The sequence below is a fragment of the Papaver somniferum genome, chromosome 2 (genome assembly GCF_003573695.1).
Source record: "Papaver somniferum cultivar HN1 chromosome 2, ASM357369v1, whole genome shotgun sequence".
Classification (NCBI taxonomy): domain Eukaryota; kingdom Viridiplantae; phylum Streptophyta; class Magnoliopsida; order Ranunculales; family Papaveraceae; genus Papaver; species Papaver somniferum.
In genome coordinates this window covers 7,592,188-7,617,656 of record NC_039359.1, presented here as the reverse complement: position 1 = coordinate 7,617,656, position 25,469 = coordinate 7,592,188, and the positions used below count along the sequence as shown (strand labels likewise).

At 36.2% G+C, this 25,469-nt stretch overlaps 2 protein-coding genes and 2 long non-coding RNA genes across 5 annotated transcripts; 2 read left to right on the top strand and 2 right to left on the bottom strand.

The window, feature by feature from the left end:
* Window positions 1-926: 926 nt before the first annotated feature.
* Window positions 927-5,024, top strand: LOC113346798 (isocitrate dehydrogenase [NAD] regulatory subunit 1, mitochondrial-like). Of its 2 annotated transcripts, none has more exons than XM_026590308.1 (4): window positions 927-1,599; window positions 2,745-2,972; window positions 3,728-3,806; window positions 4,489-5,024. In XM_026590308.1, the coding sequence occupies exons 1-4, from the start codon at window positions 1,036-1,038 to the stop codon at window positions 4,761-4,763; spliced, it is 1,146 nt and encodes a 381-aa protein (XP_026446093.1). In that variant the 5' UTR covers window positions 927-1,035; the 3' UTR covers window positions 4,764-5,024. The 2 variants fall into 2 exon arrangements, with proteins under 2 accessions (XP_026446093.1, XP_026446092.1); XM_026590307.1 differs by having other exon boundaries at window positions 928-1,599; window positions 2,733-2,972.
* Window positions 5,025-5,729: 705 nt separating this feature from the next.
* Window positions 5,730-7,168, bottom strand: LOC113352947. Its single transcript, XR_003361001.1, has 3 exons — window positions 7,138-7,168; window positions 6,005-6,062; window positions 5,730-5,906 (listed from the first exon to the last, which is right to left on the bottom strand). It is a non-coding gene; the product is annotated as an uncharacterized LOC113352947 (long non-coding RNA).
* A 1-nt stretch (window position 7,169) lies between these two features.
* On the bottom strand, window positions 7,170-7,880 carry LOC113352946. The gene is made up of 3 exons (XR_003361000.1): window positions 7,666-7,880; window positions 7,343-7,436; window positions 7,170-7,222 (listed from the first exon to the last, which is right to left on the bottom strand). It is a non-coding gene; the product is annotated as an uncharacterized LOC113352946 (long non-coding RNA).
* A 16,192-nt stretch (window positions 7,881-24,072) lies between these two features.
* Window positions 24,073-24,699, top strand: LOC113350630. Its single transcript, XM_026594765.1, has one exon. The coding sequence runs from the start codon at window positions 24,073-24,075 to the stop codon at window positions 24,697-24,699; it is 627 nt and encodes a 208-aa protein (XP_026450550.1).
* The last annotated feature ends 770 nt before the right edge of the window (window positions 24,700-25,469 follow it).

Below are 25,469 nucleotides of genomic sequence, written 5' to 3'. Positions count from 1 at the left end.
TATTTATAAGGTCATAGACTAATTTTTAGCATACATGTGAGTTATTTAAAGAAAAAATAAACTTAATATGATGATATTAATAATATATACAACATTAGTCATCAAAGAGGACGTGGTATAGTGGTTTAGATCTCTCTCACCTTCACCTTCTGTCATTTTTGTTTCATAAAAATTACAACAACGTCTAATATTGGGCCGTGTATGCTTGGGAGGCAGTAAAGCCCAAAAAAATAGTGCCTTTGAAAACATAAAAGCTAAAGAATTTCTGGCGAATTAAGCGGACGTATCATTCGGGATACGTAAAGTTCGTGAACGATTCGCGAATAATCCGGGAATGCCACATAATACGCGTCTTGGGTTCGGAGTTGCAAATATACGCGAATAAAACGGTAAAATTCGCGAACTTACTAACTAGGGTCTGAATACAATAAGTCCACTTGCCAACATTGTCAACCTCCAATTGTAGCTGTGTTAAATTGTTTAACTGTGACTGGGAAGTTTTATCCTGGACCGGGCTAGAAAGGATTTCTTGTCTCGGATACCCTATGGAAAGGTAGAGTCAAAAAAACAAAAGGGTTGGTAGTGGTACCTCATTTTCCTAGATTTGGCATGGCAATAGATTTGTGGAGACCAAAAAAAATAAATTAATCCCGGTCTGTGCGAATGCAAGTAAACACCAGGAATCAACAAACAGCCAGCCAGCCAGGCTTGTCGTGAGAGAAAAGTTTTCTTACTAGATCAAACAGGGAGGTATCTCAATGAGATGCACCGATTCACCAACGGAGTATCAAAGTGTATATATTTTGTGGGTCCTATTGTTTGATGGGTGGAGATTCATTCTGTCGTTATCAAAAGTATTGACCTGGAATTATCACAAAAATAATGAATATATTATTTTATTCCATTTATAAAAACTCTTTTCATTTATTCTCTCCTCCTTGTTTAATTTTTCATGGCTTCTTCTCTGGTTCGTTCAAATTAGACCGAATCAATTAACCTAACCCTAGAAAAATATTTCAATCTCAGGAAAAAGAAATGGCAAGAAGAAGTTTACCGATCCTAAAGCAACTCTTGCAGAGATCATCATCAGAATCTTCATCTTTATTGAATCCTAGTATTGTTGGAGGAGGATTATTAGGTACAAGATATGAACCAAAGAGATCTGTAACGTATATGCCAAGACCAGGTGATGGAACACCGAGAGCAGTAACCCTAATACCAGGAGATGGAATCGGACCATTAGTAACAGGTGCGGTTGAACAAGTAATGGAAGCGATGCACGCACCTATTTACTTTGAGAAATTTGAAGTACATGGTGATATGCCGAAAGTACCTGATGAAGTTATGGAATCGATTAAGAAAAACAAAGTTTGTTTGAAAGGTGGATTAGCAACACCAGTTGGTGGTGGTGTTAGTTCTTTGAATGTTGAATTGAGGAAAGAACTTGATCTTTTTGCTTCTCTTGTTAATTGTTTTAATCTTCCTGGTTTGGCTACTAGACATGAGAATGTTGATATTGTTGTTATTCGTGAGAATACTGAAGGTGAATATGCTGGTCTTGAGCATGAAGTCGTTGATGGTGTTGTTGAAAGTCTTAAGGTAATTTCATCATTTTCCAAAATTCATTTTATGGTGTTTATTATTGTTTGTTTCGATATGACTGGTGGATTTTGAGATGCTGGGTTAGAATAGAATAGGGGGTGTTATTTAATACTCCCTCCGCCCCACTATTAGATGACCTAGTTGTTTTTAAATTTTGTCCAATTAATAGTTGATTTTATATAATTTGATACTCATGTTTATGTTTGTTACGTAGATGTTTTAAAATGCTTTTCAATGATATAAAATTTACGAATATCCGTGGTATATAGATCGAGAGATAAATCATTTCTAAATTGTGCTACTAGGTCAACTAATAGTGGGACGGAGGTACTAGGTCAACTAGGTCAAGTGATAATAGGTTTGGTAATATTTCAATTGTTTTTGTGTAGAGTATGGTTGTTTGATGTGTATAGCTATTACTGTGAAACTAGCGTATTGCATTTGTTCTGGCACAAAACTTCAGCTATTGAGCTGGAAGTTTAATAATTCTGTTCTCATAGTTTTTTTGTTGCCACATCAATTGTGTCTCTACTGATAATCTAATAGCAAAGGTTAGTGGTCACCAGAAGTTATGGAATTAGTATGGGTTCCCAGCAACCATGTAGTGTGTAATTCTAGAGTTTTTCTTTCAAATCAGCAAGTGTAATGCTAGAGCTGATAAAGAAGTTGTGGTGATGTTAGAAATGGTCTGATATTTGGGGTGTTCATTAAGTTGGCTACTGTATAGAGTTGGGTAACCAAATTCTGTTTATAAAAGCTTATCAAGATATTGGACGAAATTCTGGTAATTTTATGATCTTCCCTGTTACTAAATGTCATAGTTGAATCATCAGATAGTATGCACAGAATTGTTTTGTGGTTTTACCTTTGAGACCCATGGAATGTAGCTTTTTTTCTTTTCTTGGTTGTATTTGTTGAAAACATTCTCTACGTAAAAAATGGCACTATTATCATTTCTGTATGTGTGGACATCTTCATTCGAGTCTTCCTTAGACCTTAAATCACAATGTTGTCTTTTATTTGAGTGAATAGAATTTTAATTTTAAATACTTGAAAGTTGATCATGTAAGTTTGCAGGGCAATTGGGTACGTCCAATGTATATTATTTTCTGATACAGCTGTTTTGCTAGGTAATCACAAAGTTCTGTTCAGAACGTATTGCAAAGTATGCCTTCGAATATGCTTATCTTAACAACAGAAAGAAGGTAACAGCTGTCCACAAAGCCAACATTATGAAGCTTGCCGATGGATTGTTCTTAGAATCCTGCCGTGAGGTTGCCAAGAAGTATCCTGGAATACAATATAATGAGATTATTGTGGACAATTGCTGCATGCAACTTGTCTCAAAGCCTGAGCAGTTTGATGTCATGGTATGTCACGTCCTGACTTTTATGTCTCTAGTATTTTCCTTCAGTTGTCAATTGTCAGCTGTTTTTTATGCTTAGAACCTTGGCTTTTCAGTTCCATTAAAGTCATAAGTGTTCCCTTCCACATGTGATGGTGGACATTCCTGGCAGCATTTCTTTGTCGCACCTACTTTTCTATATGTCTTCATTTAGATTAACACTGTGTGTAACAATGGTTTTAAGCAGGCGTAAGGCCGATTGTGTGAAAAATTAAAAATACAGTTGGCTACACTCGTGCGTAATTTTTTGATGTGTATCCATGAAGTTAATCTTCTTTATTGCAGATTAAAGCAAATATGGCCTTTCACTCTCTCTATGAGCTTTTAACTTCCCACAATGTTCACAACCCGACCTTTATTTGATTCATAACTACTCCTAGTCTAATTGGATAAGTATCCAATAACCGAATTGTAGTTTCTTTCTTTGTATCTTCCCATGTGCATTCAGACCCAATATTTTTGAAGATAGATAGCCATTTATACCTTTTTCAAATGAGGGGAATCTTTTCATTGGGTTTCCATAGTTTTTGTAGGATTGGTAATTATGAGTTATTGTAGTGGGATCCATGTTTCTTGCCTCTGGTGTTGTTCGAAGTTGTTGTGTCAGACACCTTGCAAGGGTCAGACCCGGAGGGTGCCCAGTAGAAACACTACTTTGTTCCTTAACTTCTTTCATTGCTAGTTTCAGGCTGTCGACTAATAATTGTTTCCGGTTTGCAGGTAACACCAAATCTATATGGTAATTTAGTGGCAAATACAGCTGCAGGTATTGCTGGAGGCACTGGTGTCATGCCAGGAGGTAGGGCACACAAAATCTCTCCACTTCTGAAGTTGATTGAATGCCCTGCTTGGGAGATAGTCGATAGAATGCATTTAGTAACTCATTGTCAGTCTAAATAGTGATTTCACTATAATAAAGCATGTTAATCTTTAGATCTAAGAATAGCTTACCCTTTTGGTATGCTTTCATGATCATTGGCTCGGTTCAAATTCTGTACTTTTACTGAATGAGCAACTTTCATGATGACTTCTTGTAGTATATCTACTATTGAGAGTAAATTGGTCTATTATCCATCACTATAATTTCCTCCCGCATTCACTACAAACTTAATCCTTAGAATTACAGGCCACCGTCTTAGATCTATTATATCTTCGAGACCATATGTAGCTAGGTGTAAATGCATAATTCAAATAACTAGGACAACACCTTGGGTGAAATAAGACCTTGCTGGTGAATTATCTATTAGAGCGATGTGTACAGACAAAAGTTGTTTGCAACGCATTGTTGCTGCTATTGGGTAAAGCGGACGTAGTCACCATGCTGTTAGTCAAATAGTGTTGTCCCCTGGAATCATGCTTAAGAGTCTTCCCTTGTTCCATCTGCCTTAGTCAAATATTGTTGTCCCCTGATATCATGCTTAGAATCTTCCCTTGTGCCATCTGCAGAATTATAATTAAAATTGACTGCTTGGTATCTGCAGGAAATGTCGGTGCTGATCATGCAATTTTTGAGCAAGGTGCTTCGGCTGGAAATGTTGGGAAAATTGAGCTGGTGGAGCAGAAGAAAGCGAACCCTACTGCCCTGCTTCTATCATCTGCTATGATGCTGAGGCATTTGCAGTTTCCATCATTCGCTGACCGGTTAGAATGTGCCGTAATGCGCGTAGTTTCAGAGGGAAAGTATCGGACCAAAGATCTTGGAGGAACAAGCACCACCCAAGAGGTAGTCGATGCTGTTATTGATGTTCTGGCCTAACAACCTACACACTACCTTCTTTTCCTGTTATGGTCTGTTTAGCTAGAGAAACTCCAACAAGCCTCCCTTTCTCTCTCTTGCAGAGTATACTATTTACTTGTTTTTTTTTTACAGTATTTACTGGTTAACTCACCTCCTGGAAGAGGTCGCAAATCAGACGCGTATGTTGGCGAATTTTTGTTGAAATAATTGAACTCGAGTCCTCATTCATTTATATGAGCCACAATTTGGAGTGCAAAATAAGAAGCCTTTTTCTTTCTATATTCAGTGTTCTGTTATCTTCATAGAAAACACGGAATCGGTTATTTTCACTCCTGCAAAATATCTTCTGGTGCACCTGCTTGGCGAATGAATATTCTAGCTGATTTGACTACCAGTAGATGACTGTAAGACAGGAAAAGCTGGCTACTTCTAAATATCCCCTGTTTGTAACAAGGCCCGCAGGAGTGGCATTTCTTGTTCCACTGTGCATGAGGCTTCAAATGTGATTCATAAAAAACCTAATGTTAAATCCATCCTAGTCATCCTGAAAACAGTGAAAAGACGGATACTCGTTCATCAATCAGATGAATTTGTACATAGTATTAGTAACCACTAACCACCAACCTTTTTTATTTCTTTGCACAAAATGGCCAAATAGGGCTCCCATGCATTTCCCCCAAGTGACGCACAAGGCCCGACCCAGAGAAAAACCACGTTCTTACTAGGGCTGCACATGGGTCGGTTTTGGCCTCACCCACCACCCGACCCACTGATGGCGGGTAACAGAAGTTGTCACCCGCAACCGACCCAACAACACAATGGGTCGGTTGTCACCCGACCCATTGTGACGGCGGGTTTGGTCGGGTGGGTGGTGGGTTACCCACCATAAAATAAAATGACATTAGTACATTACATTAACAAGGAACAGAGTTATTGAGTATAAGTGTATAACTGTATAACAGTATAAGTGTATAACAAAGTTGATAAAGCTAACAATAAAAAGGAACAGAGTTCAATTGTTCAAAGCTCAAAAGATAAAAGAGTGCATTACTATTGAGTATTGCGTACTATACTAAAGCCTAATATCATATAAAGCGACCAACAGCGAGTCGCTGCAAGCCTGCAAGTTTGTGGATGTTTTACCTCCGAATGGCTGAAAGCCTGAAATAAAACGAAGTCTGTAAATTAGTTACAGTAACAAAGATGAACTCAGAAATATCAAGCTACTGACAATGACCCTTGGGCCTTGGCGTCATTACCTTGTCTATGAGTCTATGACGATAGAAGAAGAAGCAAGGTCACTGAAACTGAATAGCTCTGCAAGCGAAATGATTCAAATGAACAATTAAACTGAATAACTCAGCTTCATCATAATCTCAACATCCAAATTCAACTATAAGAACATATAAAATATCCTAATACTAAGAACATCAAGATAACAGACAATATACAGATCAAAGCAAAATTTGAAAAGCCAAATTTCAAGATTCTCAAACCATAGAAAACAGTATAACAAACATCAAACAGATAACTGAATTTAAGAAATCCAATTGATATGAGGTACACGACATTGTGACAATGCCTCTGACATGTTGATATAGAGATAACTATGAGTGATCTTCGGATTTCAAAAGATTTTTGTTATAGATTACTAACATAACAGGGCAGTTAACATAACAGGGCAGTTAATCTATTCACATAGCATGCATTATGTTTAGTAAACCATGTACTTTCATGTAATAAACATGCTGCAGTAAAACTCACAGTGTCATGAACAACAATAGAGCCAAGGAAAATTTAGACATACCAGACTCAGCAATATCAATCTCCTCCTCCTCGACTCCAAGGGTAGATGAGCCAGCGGTACTCCCTGTCCCTGCTGATGGTCCATGCACTTGTCCAGAACGCGGTGGACGTGGATGGGGAGGTCCCATTTGTGATGCCACTCCATGTATAATTGGAAGATTAGAAGCAGAATCATCTTCTGAGATTTCAACCATGGTAACCTGCACAAAAGAAACAATTGAAAGTACTAACACCATACTGAATTGAACAAAATACTCATGACTTAGTTCAAATACCAAATAAATTAACTAGGTTGTACTAAAGAACTGAGATTGATTTAAAAAATCAATTAGAACTTGCTAGGTAATCAATTCAGTCCATATAAACTAGGTATTTCTAACATGTAGCTTCAACTGAGTCCTAGCGGTAGGGTTGCCGAAGGCCTTATGTTAACGACAGAAACATCCTCTCAACAAAGAGAGAATGAGCTACAAGTAGCTTTTGCGATTCACCGCTAGGACCATTTTTATCATGCTCAATGAGATTCTATCAAACTTCACCTAAACAATATAAAAGGAACCAAAATAAGCAAAACAGTTGGATATACCTTCTTAGTTTTCCTAAACCAACTCTGATTAGTTCTTCTTCAAACTCTAATGAACTGAACTTCAGTTCTTCAATCTTGACAAACCCTACCATGGAATATAAAAAAACATTAGATTCAGATAAACAACAAAGTGAACAAACCATAAAATGGAAAGGACATATAAAAGGAACCTAAATAATCAAAACAATTTCATAGTTGGATATACCTTCTTAGTTCTTCTTAAACCAACTCTGAGTCTCTGACCAGTTCTTCTTCAAGCTCCAATGAACTGAACTTCAGTTCTTCAATCTTGACAAACCCTAACATGGAAAAATAAAATAAAGGGTATTAGATTCAGATTCAGTTCTTCAATCTTGACAAACCCTAAACACATAAACATTCAAGAATCCTTTGAATCTACTGATTAAACTCTTCATTACTGAGTTCTAACATAGTAACATCATACCAATTCATTCCAAACTGAAATTAAAAAACAACACCCTAAACAGATAAACCCTAAATTGAAAATTACTGAGTTCCTAATCTTACCTTCCGTTATTGGTTTGCTTCTGGTGATGCCGATGATCCACAAAGAGAATCTGAGACTGAGAGAAGAAAAAAGAATGGAGTTGGAGACTTGGATGGAGATGAGTCTGTCTGAGAAGGAGAGAAGACTCAGAAGAGGGAGAGGCCGCAGAAGAGAAGAGAAGGAGATTGCGATTAGGTTAGGTTAAGTTAGGTCTTTTATACATAAATTCAACGGCTCTGATAATCCATCCTAGGTTAGATCTAAGGGTCAGGATCCTACGTTAGTTTTGGGCGGGTGGGTGGGTCGGTTCGGGTGACGGAAGTTTCTACCCGCAACCGACCCAAAATAGGTGGGTTATGGCGTGCCTCACCCATAGTCGACCCATGCCTCGGCGGGTTGGGTCGGGTGCGGGTATTTTTGGTCGGGTACGGGTTGGGTCGGCGGGTTGGGTCGGGTATGTGCAGCCCTAGTTCTTACTTATTATTAGGGCCTCTTCCCCAAGCCCAAACATTTTTTATTCTATCCATTTAGGGCTTTTTTTTTGTGTGCGTAGGAAAATATAGGGCCTCTTCCCCAAGCCCAAATACTTTTTATTCTATCCATTTAGGCCTTTTTTTTGTGTGCGTACGAAAATATAAATTAACTATAAGGTTTTTTTTGGGGAATCTTGTTTTAGCGCATATACCTATCAGGAGATACTGAATAAGGACAAAAATGGATGCAGGTAGTAAATTCAAAAGCCCCTTGATCAAATATTTTTTTGTATTGATAATTATGCCTTTTTAGTATTAATGTTAATAACAATGATTAGTTGTTAATGTTAGAGTATTTCTCGGTCGAATTCGCAAGCGTTGCTATCTCAAGCTTGATTGTCAAGTTTAATTGATCAAAACTATATACTTGATTTCTAGTCTACTTATAGCTATGTCTCGGACTAGGATATATAGAAGCGTGTAGTTGAGCTTTAGACTTCACGACGTTCACCAATTGAAGAAGAAGATCTACTTAAGAGCTTGGAGGAACTTCATCAACAAAAAATATGTGGAGATTAAAACTTATCTATCACTCGGAAGTCTATTCTATCTTCGAGACTACGTCGTATAGCTATATAGACATTTACATTATACACATTTGATATTTCGAGTCGAGTTTATCTCGCTTATCTATTTCTCGAAATATGTGTTGGAAGCTTTTAACTTTAGCTAAGTTCATCGTATTCTTGACGAGTTTAGTTGGGACAATTTATTTGTTGGAAACTAAATATTAAGTCAAAAGATGATCATGTGAAAATTACTTTGAAACATCTTATATGATTTCTGTGAGACAATCATTTGATGTCGACTTGGGAAGTTTTGTGTTGATCGATTAATCACTTGAGAATTACTTGAAGCTAGTGGTTCTGTGAGATTACCATTATTGTCTTCCTAGGATGTTTCAATAATTAAATGAGAGTTTTGGAACTACCATGTATGGATATAATACAGGTTGTATACTTACTGTGAAAGTCTAGTTCAGGTCCGGAACTATTGTTCGTGAACTCTGTTTATGACTTGGTTTACATGTGAAAAGATCCGGAGCTTGTGTTCCCGTACCCTGTTTTCGAACGGGCTAGACAAGGCAAAGTCCGGAACTCCTGTTCGCGTATGCTGTTTGCTAACGTCTAGACAAAGCCAAAGTCCGGAACTCTTGTCCGCGTACTCAGTTTGCGAACATAGCGGTTATGTTCTAAAATCGGTGAAGTATGATTTTCACACTCATGAACTCAGGTTCGTTTGCGAACTAAAGTCCTTGGAACTTTAATGCATTAAGGTATGTGAACTAGTTTTACAAACCGTGGCATTATGTTCATGAATTGGTTCTTGTATAAGTACTTTCTACAATTACAAACCAAACCGATTTTGCTTCAAATGGTTCATATACATATTCCTATAATATGATGAACATTTGAACAACTCTCTTTAAAACACATTTAGATTCATTTGATTATCTATCATGATTGATTGATCATCATATTTGATCCAAAAGTGTTAGATGAATATGTCTAAGTTATAAGTGTTAATATGGATAACTTCGGTTAACTATTATTGAGCAAACAAGGTATACCTGTTTAGGTACGGTTCGTCCATATCTAAATATAAGTACATTTCATTTGTGTGTATCAAGTTAATACCATCCTATGGTGGAGATTGATTTCTTAATTTCTAAGCAGACTTAGCTTGAATCTTAAATCAGGAGTTCATCTAACGGTGAATATTGAATGCTTTGTTACTAAGCTATCTTATCTTTGATTGTAAGCAACCCTGATTTGAAAGACTATATAAGGGAGAACTCTAGCATCTGGGAAACCTAATTCTGACACTTCCGTGTGTCCTAGTTGCAAACTAGAGTCGATTCTCCTTTAACCTATGTTTTCCAAAACCATTATTAGGTTAACGACTTAAAGACTTCATTTGGGATTCGTGAAGCCAGATCCAACTATTTTATCTTTGATTAAATACTATGATCTTACTTGTTCTATCGTATTGAGTTTTATCTTCTCTACGATTTTCGCGAAATTCGTCTCCGATAGGTAAGATATAAAAAGTAATCACAAGAGTTCTTCGTCTCAGACTCTTGTGATTTCGCAATAGCTTCATCTGTTAATCAGTTAGGTTATTGTGAGGAGACTACTATTTCTGGGCTGCGCTTCGGGAGTATAAGACCGGATAATTAGTTGAGTTTCCTGTTCACCTTGATTTATCGTAAGACGGAAACAAAACCAAGAATAGACATATTTGTGGGAGACAGATTTGTCTATAAGTCTCCGACTTTGGATTGTAGCAACTTTTAGTTGTGGGTGAGATCAGCTAAGGGAATCAAGTGCGCAGAATATACTGTGTTTCTAGAGGCGTAAGGAACGCGACTGTACCTTAATCTGTATGAGACTTGGTTAGGGTTCAACTACATTCCAGTCTAAAGTTAACTTGTAGTAGGCTAGAGTCTGTAGCGGTTTAATACAGTGTGGTGTTCAAATATGGACTAGGTTCTGGGGTTTTTCTGCATTTGCGGTTTCCTCGTTAACAAAATTTTGGTGTCTGTGTTATTTGTTTTCCGCATTGTATTTGTTTATATAATTGAAATAGCACAGGTTGTGCGTAGCTCAATCACAGTTGAAAACTCCGACCTTGTTGTTGGATATAACTTAATTGACACTTGGGCATTGGTCTTTGGTACCGTCCAAGTATTTCTCATATCAATCAGGCTCACAGATTTCTATCTGTTTAATTTGTTGATTGTATTGAGAAAGAGATAAAGCTCTTTGATACATATCTTGATCGAGTCTCACTTTTAAGTTGGTGCTCTCAGAATTATATTGGGGTTTAGTCCAATACAGATTGCCAAACGAATTATTGGGTATGGTTGTTACACCCCCGCCTTTTCAATTGGTATCATAACAGGCAAACACGCTAAGACCTCATAAGTCTGTGTTTGTAACCAGTCCTCGATGGCTCAAATTAATTATGGTGGAATACAGCTATGCGTGCCTTTCTTCAAGCGCGATATTTTCAATCATGGGTTTGTATTGTTAATGACTATAATCATCCATTAGTTACAGTAGACCGTGTAACTGTTGCAAATAAGGATATTGGTGATTATGATGATGTTGAGATTCTTGCTACACAGCAAAATTCTGACAGATTAAATGCTATCATCCATGTCATTACCCCAGGTATTATGCACCATGTGACTACTTTCACTCGGTCTAAAGATGCTTGGGATATCTTAGCAACCGTATTTGAAGGGAATACCTCTGAGAAAAAAGCTAGGATTCAAAACCTAAATTCTGATCGGAAAACCTTCGTATGACTGATAAAGATTCATTTGATGAGTTTAATCACAAAGTGTCTGAAATTGTTAAGGCATTTTTTGCATTGGGTAAGAATATTACTAAAAAGGACATTATAATGAAAATTCCCAGATCTCTACCAGCTAGCTATGATTCTAAGAAACATGCCATCGTAGAAGGAAATAACCTTGAAACACTTTCCATGAATCTTGTTGGAAAGTTTAAGATCTTTGATCATGAGCATATATCCAAAACTGGAAAGGATTTTGCGTTCAAAGCGTAAAAGAACACTAAACTACTTGATAAAAGTAAAAGTGTTGGCAACTCTGTGGATGATCCTATTGAGACTGAATCATCAGTCAAGATCTTGACAACTCAGTTTCTCTGATCACAAGACAGTTTAAAGATCTTGTTTTGAAGAGAAGTAAATGGTTCACCGGAGATAAACCTAGATCATCAGTTAAGCCTCATAACCATGTCTCTCCTAAAAATAGGGATACCGTCGACATTGATGTTGAGGATATGTCATAGTTCTTCAAGTGTAAAGGTTTTGGTCATTTGGCTAATGAGTGTCCAAATTGTAGAAAATACACTGGGAACAAAGGTCTTGCTGCAACTCTTGATGAAATGTCTGATCACTATAATTCGACTGAAGATGAAAAATCAAGTGTAGCACTCGTTGGCAAAAATATTAATTTTGATAGTTGTAGCAATACTCACATCAACCTTAATATTTTTCCTGGAGAAACTTCATCGACCACATTGGAGGATGAAATGGATTTTACTCTATCTAATGAAAACTCTATCTCACATGTTTCAGTAACTTCGCTTTGTTTAGCAGCATGTTCGATTATGGTGCCTGAGCCATCCTCCACATTGACATTTTCTTATTGTACTATGAAGGGTCATTAAGTCTCTAATTGTTTCAAGTAAAACATAAAGTAAGGTATGTCAACAAACTGCAACGGAGAGATAATCAATTAGCAAACAAGATCAAACTTGTTCTAAAGTCAAATCCCATCCGAGATATGTAAACTTAACCCATCTCCTAAGAGGTTGATTTCTAAGGAAAAAGTTAGATCACTACAGAAAAGAACTAGGTCGAAACGACCTATAAAAAGAGGTGTTGAAAATTCCATGCAGGAACCATATGGTGAACAGATTATTTTCACCCCAACACAGTCTAATTGTGTTGAAAGCGCATCTTGTCTCATGTGCCCGTATTTTGAACAGAGACAAGAGTTGTGCACAGTCGGGCTCTAGGGTCAGAAACTCTTCTAGTTTGTATTATGAATTTGGTTTTCTGAAATTTTGTTTATTCTTTTCATATCCTCGAGTAATGGTATTGAAAAGACTTTTACCTGTTTTTTTATTTTTTTAAAGGGGTTAAAATCGACATTTCTACCCTTCTCAGGGATGTTGTTGAAAGTCTTAAGGTAATTTCATCATTTTCCAAAAATCATTTTATGGTGTTTATTGTTGTTTGTTTCGGTATGACCCATGGATTTTGATATACTTGGTTAGTATAGGGGAGGAGGGGGGGTGTTATTTAATAGTTCAAATGAATAGGTTAGGTAACATTTCAATTATTTTTGTGTAGGGTACGGTTGTTTGATGTTTTTGTTCAAGCATAAAACTTCGGCTATTGATATGGAAGTTTAATAGCTCTGCTCTCATAGTTTTTTTTAATTGTCTCCACTGATAATCTAATAGCAAAAGTTAGTGGTCACCAGAAGTTATGGGAATATTATGGGTTTCCCAGCAACAGTTGTAGTTTAATGCTGGAGTTTTTTTGATAGGAAAGTATAATGCTAGAGTTGATAAAGAAATGGTGTTGATGTTAGGAATAGTCTGATATTGGTGGGTTTATTAAGTTGGCTACTGTATAGAATCATCAGATAGTATGCGCAGAATTGTTTTGTAGGTTTGTCTTTGAGACTCATGGAATGGAGCTTTTTTGTCTTGGTTGTATTCGTTGAAAACATTCTCTACCTAAAATATGACAGTATTATTATTCGTGTATGTATAGTCATCTTCATTGAGTCTTCCTCATACCTTAAATCACCATGTTGACTTTTATTTGTGTGAACAGAATTTTAATATCAAATACTCGAAAGTTGATCATGTAAGTTTGCATAGCAATTGTGTACTTCCAATGTATATTATTTTCTGATACATATGTTTTGCTAGGTAATCACAAAGTTTTGTTCAGAACGTATTGCAAAATATGCCTTTGAATATGCTTATCTTAACAACAGAAAGAAGGTAACAGTTGTCCACAAAGCCAACATTAGGAAGCTTGTCGATGGATTGTTCTTAGGCTGAGTGTAATGGAGAAGGGAAGGTATGGTTGAGCAGTGTTGACACGTCACGCTGAAGAGAGGCCTGAGTGTAGCGGTAGGGGAGGGAATTTCAACACAGGCAAGGTCTGTGACCTCGCTTGACTGGTTAACAAGCATTGAAGCGACAAGCTAGACCTCGCTCCAGTTTTATTACAGACGGCAGCATCGTTTTGTACTCCTCATTCGACCTCATCAGTAATTCTTCTCAAAATCTCTTCTTCATCTAGAGTTTTATCTTCATCATTCTTGGTGATTGATTGTGGGTGATTGGTGAAATCTTAAGCGAAATCGTTGGAGGATTTAACAAATATGGGATGGTGAACATATGGTTTAAGTTAATTTGATTTTCAAGACCTAGAACTCATTGAGGTATGTAGTTGAACTAATTATGTTGATTATTGTTTATTGTAGTATTTGTAGTGATTTTTATTGATTATGTTAATAATATGTTGATGGATGTGTTTTTTATTTAATTTGATTTTGAATTGTTCATGGTATCTTTTTATTTTAGGGTTATCTGGAGCATGAGAGTAATTTTGAATTGCAAACACCTATATGGGATTTTATTGAATTGTTTCTGGTATTTTGGATTGATTGTTACTGATTCATTGCTTGCAAACATCTATTTAGGAATTTGAAAACATTTATTTGTGATTTTTTTTTTTTTTGATTTTTAGAATTTTTGAACTGTTCTTGGTGAACTTTTGAATTGTTCTTGGTAAATTGAATTGTCCCTTGTAGTGATTGTTACTGATATTTGTAGTGAAAGAATTGTTAATGATATACAACGTAATGGTTGGTTAATTTTTAAAATTTTCAATTCAGATGAAAACTTTATAATCACAACTGGAGAATGAGAGTAATATATGTTGTGCTTGTTTTCATTGTAGTCAATGGCCATGGCGTCAAGTAAGATTTTGTCTAGGAAGGGTGATGAAAATCGTAAAAGTAAGGATAATTTTAAGGATGTAGATAGGGGTTTGCAATTTAAAACAAGTTGGTCTCAGGTGAAGAAATATTATGACATGGTGGTGAAAGATAATCCTCAAGCCTTGGATGTGTTACAAAGGTGTAGTTTTTCTTCGGTGTTTGAATTTGATTTATCTTGTGCCGATTATAAATTAACCGAAGCACTTATGGAGAGATGTCGGAAGAAACCCAGGTCATTTCATTTTCCGAAGTTCGAGTTAGGAATCACACCTTTAGGTTTTGTAAGGCTAACTGGTATTCCAATAGGTGGTGGCCGAAACTTGCCAGGAATACCTGCCGGTTTGAAGAAGGTAAATTATATAGGATATGATAGCACGTATCTTTCTTGTGTGAAGGAAAACCATGGTGAAAGAGCAGCTGCCTATGAGCAAGCGGTTAGAGAAGGTCGTAAGGGTGACAAAGTTGGTTTATGGGATTCTTCTGCTAGTGCCATTCCAATCAGTTTTCCTGTACACTACATTAATAGTATGGAAAACAAAGACAACGGGGATGTATGGGAAGAATTGACTAGAATTTTTTATTGTGGTGCATTGGTAGATTTCTGTTAGGAAATACCACTACAAGAGTAAATAAGGGATGGATAGAATTGTTGTAGAATTTTTATAACTTGGGCGAATATGATTGGGGTAGTGCCACATTAGGAAATTTGTATGACTGCCTTGACAGATGGACCTCTAGCGATCGTAATGAAATGGGTGGGATGTGAAATATTCTTGAGTATTGGTACTATTTTTATTTCCGCAATTGCCAACCACTTTTGAGGATAGACGAGACTATCATCAATAATCAGTGCATGTATCCCGCAATTTTATTATTTAGGAAGGAAAATCGTCAAAGTCAAGTAGATAGCTTTAAGCATTCAATTAGTACAGCCCGACACCATATTGACACGAGAACTAGAGAAGCTGTAATATGGCAACCTTGGAGAGATGATAAGTACAGCGATTTTAGAGAGGTGTTGGAGGCAAGAAACTTATCAAAGAAAAGAGTTGTGTTATATGGATGGAAGGGTGAGAGGTTGAGTGTGTACCTAGGTGAGAGATTTGTGCATCAGATTACGGGTGAAATAGTCATCCCATGTGATCCCCCGATTTAGATTCTGTCCAGGCGATCGATTTTGAAGGAGTACATCATTATTGGTTTCCCCCTGATGCCGAGATGTACAATGCATGGTGGAAGGGGAAGACTTTTAGAACATGGTATTTTGAAGGAGTTACACACATACATAACCATAATGTGATAGGTGTAGTTAATAGTACACGTCTATTCCGACCATCCCGTACACCTCCCGACATGATGTCTCAGTCTTACGAAGATTATCCTGAGGACGAGTCGGTGAGTGAACTACCAATAGTCGATTGGTGTATCCCTGTTTACATGAATGGTGATCTTACAGATTTGGCGGTGTCGAGGCCTACATCTTATCCCTATAATTATGATCATATTACCGTCGGACGGGTAAGAACGTTACCTTTTTTTTCCCTTGTTTGATTGATTAGTTGTTAAATTTGTTGTGAAATAGATTAATTGTTTAATTTATATTTATTTTTAGGAGGATTTGTTGAACAAGCTTTTCGAGCAACACATGTTTATTAATGAATGTAAAAGAATTGTTAAGGATCATACAAGAAAGTACTGTCTTCGTGGGAGCTCTTCTTCTTCCGGTTTTACCACGGGCGGGACACCGACTTGGAGTAGTTCACCCCAATTCCCAGAGGAACAGGCAGTACACGGCACGTTTGGACAACATGAAGGTGTTGCGGCAACTCCCCAACCATCATGTACTATTATGTATAATCTCGAAGAATGTCACCAGCCGGTTCAACCATGGAAGACCCCTATGCAAATGAATATCAAGGAAATATGGATATCGGTTTGGAGAGTCATGTAGATGACCCGATGGGTATGGATCTCAACATTGGTCTTACGATGGATTGCACTTTTGATGGTGTTATTATGATACTCCACCTGGTTCATGAGCTTCAAATGACAAAAAAAGTTTGTCGAAACTAGTATGTATGTTAAAGAAAAAACTTTTTTATATTAGTAATTTTCTTTGCCATATTTAGTGTGATGTTGACTAGACGTATTTGGACATTTTTGTATCTGTATAATTTGGTTGTGATACACCTTGTGGTAGGGGTCTTTCGTGGTTATTTTGTGTGGTAGGGGACACTGATTTCTTCCGAACTTGCGTTCACTCTGATTCCTTTAATAGTGTCTGCAGGGTATCCAACACAATATTGTAATAAATAATTCAAACCTGCTTTATTGATTTTACAAAAGAACCAACTTTATTTTATGTCGTTATCCCAATAAAAGTGTTGGCTCTCCGCGTTTCCCGGGTTCCAACGTCTCCTTCAGCTTTTATAGCTTGGCATATTCCGAAAATAATGTACTTATTTAAAAATATTCGTAGTTTTCCCAAATAAATTATTGGCCCTCCAACTTGTTAATTTTCCAAGGTCTCATTCGGTGAATATTGCTTGTCAGTATGTCGAAAAAAGGGGGGTTATTTAATTTAAAAGTATAAGCAGTTTTCCCAATAATCTATATAGCATTACAACTATTTTTCAAATGAATTTAAAATTATAGCCGTTGTTTCCTTGTGTGTGTATATATATAGGATACCCTAATCAGTATCACACACTACCTTATTTACAGAAATCTTTCTCCACTGCTAATTTTTTTCATTTTAAGATGTCAACTCCATCATCATCAACTATCGAAAACATACTTAGAAGATGCAAGAGAACAACCAAACTAGTTACGAAAATGGAAGAAGAGATACGGAATAGAAGCAAACAGGCAGCTTCAAATGCAACTTCGTCTTCATCACCTAACTTACGAAAACCTATAACTTATGAAAGCATAAATTCGCCAGAGGATGTGAAAAAATATGAAGAGAAAATGACGTCAAAGAAACGAGGTGAAGATCAACGTAACCTAAGGGAAAGAATGAAGCAAGTTGAGGAAGATACCGAATGGGTTAAAAATTATTACATATTCAAGGATCTTCCTGAAGAACATCAATATGAGAGTTTATTTTTGGCATCAGGTAAGGGATGGTCCTTTTGTGGGAAGGTTGGGAGATAACCGGAAAGAACCACGCTTTCATTATGAAGCTTCCCACGTAAGTGATAGATTTGTTCATGTTAGGAAATTGTGCACCAAGTACAATGAGTTTCTCGCCAGGCACAGAGATGACCGGTTTGCGGCACAGGATGCTTATACCAACTGGAAAAAAGAGTCGTTTTATCATTTCGAAGACGCATTGATATTTGAATCTCGCACTAAGAAATAAAGAAATTTTATTTTATGCTTTTTAAATTAAATCATTGTGGTAGTCTAGTACCGTTCTAGTTTAAAAAACCCACCGAATTTATGAGCACCTCCAAAAAAAGGGAGGTGGGGCTAATATGTTTAAGAGATTAGTATTTTATTTGAGTGTTGAGTGAGTATCTCTATTATAAGAGTTGTCTTTAGTTTTGTGTGTTTTCTTCTATTGTTGCTTTATATGTTGTCCGTAACCGGGGATCCACTATTTTATAAAAAGTTTATCTTTTTCCAATTACACTTGTGGTCCACCATTTTTGTTAGTTTCTTATCCTTTTTATGTTATTGAAAATCTATGTAGGATGTCGATCAGCACTGTGTCCTTTTAATAATTCCAATCTGCCGTCTTCCAAATTACCTCTATAGCATCACAGTTATATAAACCCTGTTAGAGCATTGCTTGGTTGAACCCACTGGCGTTGGTATGTCAATCTAGTTTTCAAATTTAGTTTCCAAAAAGTATTCTTGATTTAGCATACTAAAGATAGTTTCGGACTAGATTAGGTCTAAAAAGTTGAATCGAAGTTATCCTTAAAGGATGAAGATCGAAGACTACAAGAAGACACGAACAAGTACTTCATCAACAAAGGTATGTGATTAATTTCATTTGGATTCTTGTTCAATTCTACCTTTCTAATCTATCAAGTAAATGCTCACTCTATGGAACAATTCCAATGACGGTTAATATACATTTATGTATATATACTTGAGGTTATTTGATCCACGACTTTTGTGATAATAACCTTTATCCTTGGAAAGATTCTCATGTTATAGTGAATGAGCTTACGAATTCAACGAGCCAAAAATCACTCAATTCCGAGTTATAACGATGAAGTTATGAGTGATTTGTTAAAGTTCGTTAGTAGGAAACAATCCATGGACTGTTTATAACAGTTCATGGACTTGGTCCCAATTACGTGACTAAAAGGTATTTTTGGTCAAGTTGGTGATGTTTCCTTATATAGGCAAGATGACTATTAATCCAAACATATTTGATTACCATATTAAAATGTTTGTGATAACTTTCAATTCTTGTCTAAGTTAAAATGTGATTTATTCACATAAATAAAACATTTTCTAATTAATTATTTATTTAATTATTTATGCATAATATTTGTAACTTAGGAAAGACTCACATAATTAGGAGAGTCTTGAAAAAGGAAAATAGCCTAAACCCTAGCTTAGTTTTCAAGCTAACTTTTCACTATAAATAAAGGGTTTATGAGTCTTCACGTTTTTCATCCCCTTTGGAAAATTGGTGTAAGCTTCATAAGGTTGTTTTCCATGTCTTCTGTTCTTCGTGAACAAGAGTGAGATAAAAGTCTTTGTATTGGGGATCACAAAGCCGAGTTGGATTTAATCTTCGTGATTGATCATACAACTTGTAATCCAGGTTTTTCACCTCTTGTCTATTTTATGGTTTTCTCTTCTGATATAAAACCATTCAAGAGTTTTTGATCATAAACCCTAGGTTTGATAGATTTCAGTTTCCGATAATATACCAACACTTGTTAGTCTAAATTGGAAGCTAGAAAGAAAACTTCGATTAAGGTATCTCGAAAAAATCCTTAAGAAGTTTTAAACAAGATATCTCTAGATTTATCTAGTTGTTCTTGTTGTAGAATTATTAGGGTTTTCTTAACTTGGAAATTGATCTTTGGAATCGCCCAAGTTCACTTACGGAAATCAGGTTCACAGACTCCTTGTGTGTACGTATATTGATTGTAACTTGAAACCCTAATCTACAAGTTTGTTTTGATATTACTGTTACCTAGTAATTGTTTTTATCAAAATAAACACAAGATTTACAAAACCTTGATTTACATCTAAAGGGAAATCAAACCGGTATTTTATGCAAAAAAAAAAATCGAATCGTATCAATCGTGTTGTGGTATCTTCTAAAGAGAGCCTCGGGTTCTGCTAGAAGATTTGCATGGAGAATTCCTAAAGACAATCGGTGTTGTGCTAGGAGTTTTATTAAGTGCTTGAATACAGCTGAAGAAGGTATTAAATCTAGTCCGAATATGTAGTAGGAAATTGGTGTAACATCTTATAATCAGTGTGTGTTTATCCTGGACTAGGTCCTGGGGTTTTTCTGCATTTGCGGTTTCCTCGTTAACAAAATTTCTGGTGTCTGTGTTATTTCTATTCCGCATTATATTGTTTATCTTTATAATTGAAATATCACAGGTTGTGCGTTGTATCGATCAATTGTGAAATCCAACCTTTGGTTGTTGATTGGAAATTGATTGATCCTGGATATTGGTCTTTGGTACCATCCAAGTTTATATCTCTTTGATTTTATTTAGACTCGCAGATTTCTATTTGCTTGAGTATTAAATCAAGAGATTGAGATATTAACTCCTCGATATAATTTTTATTAAGATTGAGTCCAACTGTTTAGTTGATTCTCTTAAAAGTATATTATAGTTAGTCCATACAGATTGCTAATCGAAATATTGGGTGAGGTTGTTAGACCCCCTCTTTTTCAAGCCCATCCAGTTAGTGTAACCTCCTCATCCCAAACTTGTGTTGTTCCATATTATATTCCAGTTTGAATCACCACCGAAATGCCTGCCTTTTCACTTGCAGAGGATTATTGTCTGGTCTGAAGCTATTGTAAAGTTTTAGATGAGGGAAACAGTTCAACGGGAAGGCGATTTTGGTATCGAGTTACTGAATATTATAATGGTACAATTTCCAATGATACCATTAGGAAACTCATGAAACTCCAGCACCGGCTTGTCATCTTAAAGAGGTTTTGTGTGCTCTTTAGGCAATATGTTGTTCTAGCAAATAGTGATAAGGATATGGCGATGGAAATGTATCAAGCGAAGCAGATGCGTCCATTTAAACATTCCGGATGCGATGAAATATTTGGTACTCCTATATAAAACCGAATAACGTGGTCGTGTGGTTCTTAATTTTATTTTATCGTTGTATTAGTTTAATCACAGGTTTTGTGGGTGTAACTATATGTAAGCCCTCACGAGACCCAACTCGTCCTCCAAGATCACCTGGGGGTTTAAAGGCTTGTTGCACGGGTTAAGTGCAATCGTGCTCCCAGCGAAAATGGCATATTTTAATAAATTTGTCTTGTTTCTTTTTTCAGAATATTTTTTCAATAAATGTATTAGATTTTTTTCTTTAATATAAATTTGTTTGTATGTTATATATATTTCGATTTATATTTGACTTGTAAACAATACCCTATGCATAATTTATGGTGCAGTGTGCAATTGCATTGTCGTTATATTTATGGTGTAGTGTGACGTTGTGTTGTCACAACAATGTATGGCCCTCAGAATAATAATGTAGCTTATCCAGGAGTTATATGTACTCATTAATTCAGACAACATATATTTGTTTATAACCACACCAAACTATTTTCTATTCAACGTTATCTTGTGTTGTCAGAGAGATTTTTTTTTTCCTTTTATTATTGCTTTGCATGATGTCCATAAATAGGGGAATGACAACTTTATACATTTTCACCAGTAATCCTATCAGGTAGTAATGCTATATAAACTAAAATACTCAACCATACTTTCTCACCCCAAGCTTGTCAAGTTTTTAAAAAAAAAAATTGCAATAACATTCACTGCAATGGCATATTCAAATGAGGAAGATAATGACCTCGTTAGAAGTTTTTGCAAAGTGTTAGATCTGGTCCCAATGACAGGAAGGAATCAGAGTAGAGCCAATTCTGGATCGAGTTAGGGAGGAGTTTGTTCTTGTCGATGGCAACCAGAACCACAGGTCGGTGCAATCTCTGACGCATCGCCTTAAAATACTAAAAAGAAATTGTAAGATATTTAGGCATTATATGTCTCTCGCAAATGGTGACCAAGTGGTTGCATTATCCCTATATGAAGCAGAAAAGAAGCATCCTTTTACAAATTTCGGCGCAAACGAATTATTTAATACTCGTATTTGAATAATTAATAATGTAATACGTCTGTTTGTTTTTTTTTTTAATTTTTTTCCCATTGTATTAGTGTAATCAAAGGTTTTGTGGGTATACCTCTAAGTAATCCCTCACGAGACACAACTCGTCCTCCAGGGTCACCTGGGGGTTTAAAGGCTTGTTGCACGGGCTAAGTGCAACCGTGTTCCCAGCGACAATGGCATATTTTAATAAATTAGTCTTGTTTTTTTTTCCAGATTTTATTTTCAATTGATGTACTAGCCTTTTTAGATCAAATCAATAGTACTTGATTTGGATCCTTATAGTGTTGTGAGCAATCGTATTATCAATTCGTTTTGTGACACAAAACAGTGACATCAATAATTCAAAAACCCTTATAAAGAGGATCCTTATTTTCCCAGTAACACATATCCAACCAAGCCAGCCTTCTATCCGAGTTAAAGATTATACTTATCTTCTCTCTCCTCTTAAATATTATTGTGATAGAGTTTTTCTTTCCCCATCTTCAGAATTATGGTGAACTTTAGCGAGAGAGAAGACGTAGCCTTGATTAGTTCGTGGTTTACCTGTGCACAACATCAGGATTACATAAATCTTCTAATTACAAATAACGAGTTTTGGGGCAGAGTTATGGATATATTTACAGCTGATGTACCAAACCACGAAAGAAATAGTGATTTCATTCAATGCAGAGTGAACTTGATTAAAAGAGCAGTCCGATGCTTAGGGATGCACAAGAACCGGTCTAAACGACCTGGACCGGAGTAGAACCGGTGATACCGGACCGGTACCGAACCGGAACCGGCTTTACCGGGACAGACACCGGTTCTGAAATTTGAGAACCGGACTTGACCGGTACAGACACCGGTTCTTGGGGAGAACCGGACTTGAACCGGATCATATGTACCGGTTATTATTAGCCGTCAAGATATGTATAGGGTTTTAATCCTAGCCGTCCAAGACATAATATGTCGAGAAAAAGAAAACAGAATAAACATTCTTCATTTCTTCTTCTTCGTTTCTTTTTCTCACTTTCTCAGCGAAGGCGGCAGGCTGCACCGCTGCATGCTGGATTTTTCTGATCTTCTCTTAGGGTTTGAATCATTTAGATTGAAAATCACTATCAGTGTATCACCACCATCTCTATCAGGTCAGTATTCTTCTCCTTAGGGTTCGAATTGTTTGATTGTATATTGATTTAGGGTTTGATTTTAGATTGATTTAGGGTTTTTACTTGTTTACAGAATTGTGATTTGATCTATATGTTCAGTGGCGTGAAGAAGTGAAGGTAAATCGTTCTTTCTATTCTTCCTCTGTGATTTGATCTTATTTCAATCAAAGATAAATGTTCAGTGCCATAAATTGACACTGTTGTGTGTGTTGGGTTAGAATTACATGGAAGATAAAGATTGCTCTTTTATGGCTATAAATACAGTCAGTTGCAATTGTAGTTGTTTTATTTGATAAAAATTGCTCTTTTATGCTTGAATTCTTATGGGATGTCATTTATTTGATAAAAATTTCTCAATTGTGTTAGGTTAATGCTTGTATTCTGGGTTTATAGAATTTGAAATATCAAGAAAATTTTATAAAAGGGTAAAGCATCTTGGGTGGATTTGAGAGTGGTGTGTTAAGAACTAGATCAGTACACTGATGCTGAGAAGGAGCGTATAGTGTAATTTCTGAAGTTTTAGAAATTGTGTTAGATTTTACACAGGGATAGTTCTATTATAAGAATGTTAATGTTAGTTGGTACTTGGGAACTAGTCTTACACTCTTACTGTGTTATGTATTGGTAGTGATATGAACCATGCTACTTGTAAATTTTCTAAATTGCTTCTCATTTTTCTCATTTTTCTTATTGGGAACTAGTCTTACACTCTTACTGTGTTATGTATTAGCTAGAATGTAAAATTGTAGGACATTCTGTGCATTGTAAATTTGTAATTGTTGGTGTGTGATTGCAATAATCTGAATGTAATTGGTTCTGTTTTATGTTTGTTAAATGACCACATCAAATGCAACTCCAACTACAAATGCAACTGCAACTCCAACTACAAGTACAACTCAACAAACAGAAGTTGGATCATCCTCTCAAGCTGCATCTCACACAAATGAATCTGAAACTGAAACTGCAACTCCAACAAGTAAAGGCAGAGCTGAAGCAGTTGAAGTTGGTGATAGCAAAAAGAAGCACGGCAGAGTGAGATCATCTGTTTGGTTGGAAATGACTAGGATAGATGATGAATGGGCTAAATGTCGTTATTGCCACAATAAATACAAAGCTCACAATGACAATAATGGCACTTCTGGATTGCGAAAGCATTTGAATAGATGTCTAAAGAATCCTAATAAGAAGAAAGAAAAGGGACAACCATCTCTGTTGATGCCACCCCCAAAACCAGGTCAGGATGGTAAACTTATTGCTCATACTTACAATTATGATAGGTTAAGAAGGCGTCTTGTTGAGTGGATAATTATGGATGAAATTCCTTTTAGAAAATTAGAAGGGTCAGGCTTTGTGGCATTGATGCAAGAGGCACAACCTAGGTTCAAGGTTCCAGGATGTATGACAATTTATAGGGATATTTTAAAGATGTATGTAGAAGAGAAGAATAGCCAAAAAACTTAGTTCTTGACATCTAAGCAGAGGGTATCTTTGATACATGGACATCACCAAATAATTTTAATTATATTTGTGTAACCGCTCACTACATTGATCAGAACTGGAAACTGCAGAAGAGAATACTCATGTTTTGTCAAGTTGAAGGTCACACAGGTATTGCAATCGGTGAGAAGTTGGTGGATTGTTTGGAAGATTGGGGTCTAAAAGATATATTTGGTGTCACTCTAGACAATGTCAGCGCCAACACAGTAGCTATGGATCATCTGAAGCAAGTTGTTACTAGCTGGACAAGATCACCAATTAGAGCTAAATATTTACATGTAACATTCTCATTTCATTTCACATCATTAATTTATTTTGGAATTTGTCACATGCATCTTATGAGTTATGACTAATTTTTATTGATTATTTGTTTATTGTTATCAGGTGAGGTGTTCAGCCCATGTTCTTGCTCTTGTCATAAAAGATGCAGTACGACTCTTTAATGAATCTGTTAAAAGGATAAGGTCAGTTGTAAAATATGTTCTTGGTTCTCCTTCTAGGTATGAAAAGTTTAAACAATGTGCTTCCCTAGCTATAAAGTTCCAATCATAGCCTGCTCAAAGATATGAAAAAGTTTTTGCAATTCAGCCCTGTAAAAAAAAGGCCCTGGATTTTTCATTTGGTATCGAAACTGGCAAATACGTGAAAGTTCTAAAATCTGTGTGAAAGATCCAACCTATGGACATGAGTTCGAGTATTAGTGTATTACAGCACCGAGCTCAATGAGCTCAGTT

Excerpts from the sequence above, each read along its gene's own strand:
- LOC113346798 (XM_026590307.1), top strand. The coding sequence starts at position 1,036 with ATGGCAAGAAGAAGTTTACCGATCCTAAAGCAACTCTTGCAGAGATCA. Across the intron at positions 1,600-2,732 it reads GTGTTGTTGAAAGTCTTAAG|GTAATCACAAAGTTCTGTTC; the intron begins GTAATTTCATCA and ends CTGTTTTGCTAG. Across the intron at positions 3,807-4,488 it reads CACTGGTGTCATGCCAGGAG|GAAATGTCGGTGCTGATCAT; the intron begins GTAGGGCACACA and ends TGGTATCTGCAG.
- LOC113350630 (XM_026594765.1), top strand. The coding sequence starts at position 24,073 with ATGACCACATCAAATGCAACTCCAACTACAAATGCAACTGCAACTCCA.